The 6,479-nt window shown below is 57.7% G+C and overlaps 1 protein-coding gene across 1 annotated transcript; it reads right to left on the bottom strand.

Annotated features, from left to right (window-relative positions):
- Nucleotides 1-460: 460 nt before the first annotated feature.
- Nucleotides 461-4,098, bottom strand: B3gnt7 (UDP-GlcNAc:betaGal beta-1,3-N-acetylglucosaminyltransferase 7). The gene is made up of 3 exons (XM_048807992.1): nucleotides 4,020-4,098; nucleotides 3,248-3,485; nucleotides 461-2,077 (listed from the first exon to the last, which is right to left on the bottom strand). The coding sequence occupies exons 1-3, from the start codon at nucleotides 4,096-4,098 to the stop codon at nucleotides 883-885; spliced, it is 1,512 nt and encodes a 503-aa protein (XP_048663949.1). The 3' UTR covers nucleotides 461-882.
- Between the last annotated feature and the right edge of the window lie 2,381 nt (nucleotides 4,099-6,479).

Genomic DNA, 6,479 nt, shown 5'->3' with positions numbered 1-6,479 from the left:
GCTCGGCTGGGGGTAAAAGTGGCTGAGGGAACAGGCAGGAGAGGGAGAAGGGTCCATCACCTCCTGAGGCCGGAGCCTTCTTCCTCCAAATTCTTCATAAATAAAACTTCACAGTAATCGAGGACTGTCCATTTCCAGGGCCAAATCAGCTAGTTTCTGGCCAGGGAACCAGCCTCAGTGGGGCTGCCAGAGGGACCGGGGCTCGGGCTCGGGTCAGACAGCACCGGGACTTGGGGGCCAGGAGCGCTGTGCTTCTGCCCTGCGTCAGGGTTGGGTGGGCTGCAACCCACGCCGAGGTCTGGAGGAGCGCTGAGGTAGACAGAGTGGCTGGTCACACTCCTGGCCGTGAGAGGACGCAGCCAGGAGCAAAGGCCCTTGGAGCAGAGGCAAAGGCTCCAGGCAGCCCTGGGTCGTGCTGGAGCCTTCTGGGGCTCTCGTCCTGGAAGACACCAAGTTGTGGACTGTGGGGGACCTGTGAGCCTGCACAGGGCTGAGCTTCTCCTGCAAGGCCATCTGGCCCTGGGGAGACCGAGGCAATTCACAGAGAGATTCTCTGTGAAGGCAAGCGGCAGCCGCTGACCAACCGGGGCTAGGCCCAGCCCAGACACCCGAGCACAGGGTTCCCTCAGAGGCCACCAGGGCCTCTCACAGGCCAGACTAGGAGGGTCCCAGCTCCTCGGATCACTTCCAGTCTGGGAAGCTCCAGCGTTCCTGGGCCTTGCTTTCTGGGAACTTCTGGGATCCCCCTCTGGTCCCTGTACCTAGGGGCACAGAATGCCCAAACCCTTCACCTTCAGCAGGGGATCAAAGGCCATGCCCGGGCACTGCAGTTCCAGCCCCAGCACTCTGGGCACTGAGCACATGCCCTAGTGGCCTGCAGCGTCACAGCACCTGGAGCTTCCGGGAGCAGGTGAGGTTGCCATGCACGAGCCCCCACATGGCCAGCAGCTCTGCGGGCAGCAGCTTGTGCACCACCAGCATGGAGCGGAAAAAGCAGGGCTCCTTGTTCATGCGGCTGCTGCGGTTCTGGGAGATGCCGAAGGTCTTGAAGCCCTTGTGGGCTGTGGGCTGCACGCCCAGCACCTCCAGGCACATGCCCAGGAAGACGTCATCAATGGGGTAGAGTTCCAGGGTGTCACAGGCGTGGTGCAGGCGGCGGGCCAGCCTGCCGGCCATGAGGAAGCCCCCACCGCCAGCATAGGGCGGGTAGCTGGCCTTGCTGTACAGGATGGGGGGGATGTAGTACTTGTTGTCCTTCCTGCGGATGGGCCGCGCGCGCTGCAGGACGTCACCCACAAACAGGTTTTCCTGTGGCTGCCTGTCAGCCAGAAACTCAAGCAGGTTGGTGGGATTCACGAAGACATCATCGTCACCCTTGAAGATGAAGGGGATGTTGGGGCAGTAGATGTCCAGCCACTTGAGGAAGTGGATCTCCTTGAGGGTGAGGTTGAAGAAGCTGTCAAGGAAGTCCCACTGTAGGATGTCGCGGTAGAGACGATCCTCGTAGGCCAGCAGCTGCTGGTAGTGGGTCCGCTCCTCCTGTTTGGAGGCCGTGCCCAGCAGGAAGAGGGTGCGCACAGCGCCTCGGCCCCTGCCAGCAGACTCCCACTCGCGGCCCCAGGTCTGGCGGATGGCCTCGCGGCGGTCATGCTGGGTAATGACGGACTTGACGACCACCAGCAGGTAGACGTCACCGCCACACTTCTCGGGGTGGTTCATCAGCATCGGGAAGTACCGGCAGTGACGATAGAACAGGAACTGCCGGAAGTGTGGCTCCAGGCCCTGGAACCAGGGCTGATGGGTCAGGTTGACGTTGGCCGAGCAGTTAGTGGTGGTCACGTCCCAGGTTTGGGGCCCCTGGGAGGCCGTAGGGGTGGGGTCCACCACATCCTTGAGGCTCTTCCAAAAGCTCTTAGGGTTCACCAGGTTTCCACTCAGCTTCTGGGCCTTTGGTGACCCCAGCGTGGGGGGTGGAGGCTCCTGCAGAAACTGACCAGGAGTCAGACTGCGCTGGAATACCGTGACAGCCACGAGGAGAGCCAGGGCCAGGCACGCGCTCCTGTAGAGGGTTCTCTTCCTGAGGGGAGGGAAGGAGGAGAGCGTGAGCTGCTATTCTCCTGGCAGCCCCAGTGGGTTCCAGGCCCAAAGGTCAGCTTCCTCTCCCAAGCTTACCACCCTACCCAAGGAGCACCGGAGGTTCCCACCTTGACCTTGCCACCCCCAAGGTACATGTGGGTTCACTTAACCTCTCCAAGCCACACTTCTACTTCCCCCAAGTGGGACAGAACACAGGAAAGGAGGGCTTGGCATGGGGTCAGTGAAGTGCTGCCATCTTCCTGGAGGACCACCTGATGAGATGACAGGTAAGAGGCCCTGTCCCCCTGCCCAGGAGCTTTCATTTCCTGGTGTAGCCCCAGGAGCAACAGAAGCATGATTTTTTGACTCTGAGCCAGGGTCACTGGGAGGGGCAGAGATGGCACCCTCTCTGCAGCCTGGGGCGCACTGGAGAGTTGCTATTGCTACTGAACCAACAGAAAAGGACAGCTCTTAGCCAGGCACAGAGGCACACGCCTGTCATCCCAGCAGCTCAGGAGGCTGAGGCAGAAGGATCTTGAGCTCAAAGCCAGCCTCAGCAACATAGGGAGCCCCTAAGCAACTCAGTGAAACCCAGTCTCTAAATAAAATATTAAAAAGGGCTGGGGATATGGCTCCGTGGTTAAGCACCCCGGGTTCAATTCATGGTACCAAAGAAAAAAGAAAAGAAAAAAAAAGAACAGCCCTATGGTTGACAAGAGACCTGAAAGCGGATGACCCATGCCCCTTACCCCTACATCATGGGGAGGGATGAGGTCCCCAGCTCTTCTCCTGGGAGGGAAAACATTCAGAGCCAGGAACCTCACCACACCCATTTCTGGAGCCAAAATCAGAGCTCTTCACCAGCAGCCACCCACTCTTTAGGGCTTGGACCCTGCTCCCCAGTACCCACAATGCAGCACACAGATGCCAGGAGGTCTGCCCACTCTTCCCTGTGGCACATGGAAGCTGAGGGCCCGGGGATAGGTAGGTTGGCCCAGCAGGGAGATGGCGCTGACCTTCTCAGCAGGAAGTGCAGGGAGAGACAAGGAGCCAGTGGAGGTGCCCAGGGTGTCCTCAGGGCCAGGGGGTTAAGGCTGAACCCCATAGGGCGAGTTTTCCCCATGGAGCCCCAAGGTTTCCTGGACACCAAGTTGGTGGAAAACAGGGTCACCTCAAAGTGCGGGGGCAGGGTGATGAGACCCGAGGCCTGCCCCTCCCCGCGAGGGGCGCCGAGCACCCTGGATCCGGGGGTCTTCCAGCCCTGTGGGCTGCGGAGAAGCCCCGTACTCGGGACCGGAGTCCGGAGGGGGAGGTCAGCACCTGGGCCGCCCTGCAGGCGCGCTCCACCTGCGCCAGCCGCTGCGCTGATGAGAGAAGCTNGGCCCAGCAGTCCAGCCCCGGGCCTGGGCCTGCGAGGAAAGAGGGCCCGGGGCTTGGAGCAGAGCCCCCTGGCTAACCTGGAGAGGAGGCCGCCCCCGCCCAGGCCCCGGCTCCTCTGTGGCTCCAGGCGGCTCCTTCTCCACTCCCACCCCCCACCACCAAGAGAAGGCCTGTCTGCCTGGGCCCCGTTTCTTTTCTTTCCATCCATTAACAAATATTTCACGTAAAATCCTTTTTGTCCCCAAGTCTTTATTAATTCGCTTGTGTGCCAGGACCACCTCCTCTTGGGGAGTGGGCATCTTGGCTCAGGCCCAGGCTCTGGGGTGATGTCCCCTCCAGTTGACTTGGAGAATCCTTCTCAGGAAAGCCTGGCCTGCCATTGGCCAGATGTCTGTTTGGTCTTGTTCCTTGATGGGTTCCTAGAGCTGAGCATGTAGTAAAATTTCAAAGTGCTCATAGAATTGAAATGGAGGAATTCAGCTGTCCCCTCAATGCCGATGACATTCATTCAGTGGTCACAATATGCCGAGCCAGGTTCTAGGCCCCGGGCATGAATAGCTCACTTCCTTTAGGGGCTACCTGTACCTTATAGAAAATAAATGGAGGTGCAAAGAGGACAAAGTCAGGCAAGTGAGGTCCCATGGTTAGTAGCCAGGAGGCCTCCTGGATCCAAGCCTTCTCCCAGAGATAGCAATGACAGGAAGCTACCTTCCTGCCCAGAGGCACACAGGGAGGGCAGAGTGCTCTAACTGGTCCCAAACCTATGAGGCTGGGTGAAGAGTCTCTTTAACCCTTTCCTTAAGGCTCAAGAGCTTCTTGGAAGGGGAATAAAAATTTAAGGTACAAAAGAATTTCCAGGGTGTCGTAAGCTCTAATCAGGGAATGTGAAAGCCTTCCAGGCAGAATCCAGAGGAGGACCCTGGATGACAGGTTCTGAAGCACCGGATGAGGAGGAAAACCTAGCCTGCAGCTGCGGGTCCCCTGGCCTGGCTGCCTGCCACTGAGAGCTACCCACAGCTCCCCGTCCCTGCAGCCCCTGTCCCCTTCACCACGGCTTTGCCCTGGCTACCCATCCCCACTTTGTTTCGCTGTCTAGGCTTTGGGATTCTCCCTGTTTGCCTTGCAGTGTGTGGCCTTGCAGAAGGGGGAGGCCCTGCTGAGAATGGCCTACCTGTCCACTCACCCCAGTGCTGTGGGATCTCCTCAGGTGCCAGGTGAAGGGTGGACACAGCTGTCCCTGGGAAGGGGTTGTGAGCTCAGGTTTGGGGACTAGAGCAGGGTTGGGGTCAGCGACCTATACTTCCTGTCTGTCTCTAGGGACAGGTGACTTATCCCCTTGAGACCTCAATTTCCTGCCAGTGCAGTTATGTGAGATGACGCATGGGAAGCGTGCAGGCCAGTGTCCCCTACATGATGAACATCACGACAGACAGCTGCTGGTGACAATTTTATCATTGATGCTTGGCTCACCCCACAATGCCCCAGAACCACAAGGGCTCAAGGAGGTGGTAACCAGGGGAGCTGCCCGAAGTCCGCAGGGTTTTCACCAGTGCAATCTGGTCAGTTGAGACAGTTTGTCACATGGGATTATGTGTTCTGTGTGTAGGTCAAACACAGAATGGGGAAATGAATGGCAATTAGGTACATGGCTCGCTGAGGGTGGGGTGGGTGGGGTGTGTGGGAGCCTGGCTCCTTGGGTTTTCGTGGACCCATCCCTATCCAGAAGCACAGCAAGTCCCCCACCCCTCCACTCCTGGGCTCACGCAGTCTGGCTCATACCACCTGTCCGGCCCTGAGGGCCATCAGATTTCTGTGGACTTTCTCAAGATAGCAGGTGGTCAAGCAAGGTCAGTCTGCAGATGGAATCTCCCCTGCCCCACATGCCCTGGTTGAAGGAAGAGGCTGGGGAGATAAAGCTGATCCCAGGAGGCAGTCTGTCGGGGGTCAGCAGAGGGAATCAGGTAGGAAATAGCAGGAATTCAAGCCCCAGGGTCACTCTGTGCCCCTTAGCTTGCTGCCCTGAGGTTAATTCAGTGAGCTGGGGTGTGGAAGGACCCTAAGAAGTATCCCTTCCCTCCTCCCCTCCCCCATTACTTCTCTGTCTCTAAAATAAAATTTAAAAAAATCAGTTGTAGATGGGCAGCTTGCCTTTATTTTATTTGTTTATTTTATGTGGTGCTGAGGATCAGACACAGTGCCTCACACGTGCAGGGCGGGCGAGCGCTCTGCCGCAGAGCTGCAGCCCAGCCCTCTCTCTTTTCTCCCTGCCTTTATTGTGGGACTGGTGATTGAACCCAGGAATGTTCTGCCTCTGAGCTACCTTCCCCTGGCCTTTACTACATTTAATTTTGAGACAAAGTCTTGCTTAGTTGCCCAGGCTGGCCTCAAATTCAGGATCTTCAGACATCGACCTCCAGAGCAGCTTTACCTCCCAGAGGGGGCCGTGCGCCCTGCTGCCCATTCCTCGTCTCCACACTCTCCCCGCATTTGCTGGGAATCTAGACCCTAAGTGACCACAGCAGAAACAGTGCCCTGTAGGAGTGGGGAGACATCGCCTGCCAGGGCTCAATGATTAGTGGGACCAAGTGGGGATCTTGGGCCACAGGGAACCCAAAAGCAGAATCTGAGGAGCCCTGGGCCCCTTGGAGAGAGGTCAACAGCTGGTGCTGGGAGCTCGGGTGGCCACTGGGTAGAGAGCTCTGCCTGCTGTGTTGGCTTCGCTGCGACAGCGTGAAGTTCTTCCACGTGTGGATTTACTTCAGTATTTGAAAGACCCTGAGCAGAAATGGACCCTCCAGGCAGCCACCGCCATCTACATTCACAGTGGAGGGTCTGCGGACAAGCACCAGTGGCAAGAAATTGCTGTTCTTAGGTGGGTGCAGTGGCACACGCCTGTAATCCCAGTGTCACGAGTGAGCTGTGTCATTAACATAGACCAAACACATTTGTGTCTTTCCAAAATGTCAGAATTTATTGAATAGCACTAAATTCACAGGCTACTCATGGGTGACCCAGCTGTCACC

The sequence above is a fragment of the Marmota marmota genome, unplaced genomic scaffold (genome assembly GCF_001458135.2).
Source record: "Marmota marmota marmota unplaced genomic scaffold, marMar, whole genome shotgun sequence".
NCBI lineage: Eukaryota > Metazoa > Chordata > Mammalia > Rodentia > Sciuridae > Marmota > Marmota marmota.
The sequence above is the reverse complement of the archived record's forward strand: the minus strand, read 5'-3'. Positions and strand labels throughout refer to the sequence as shown.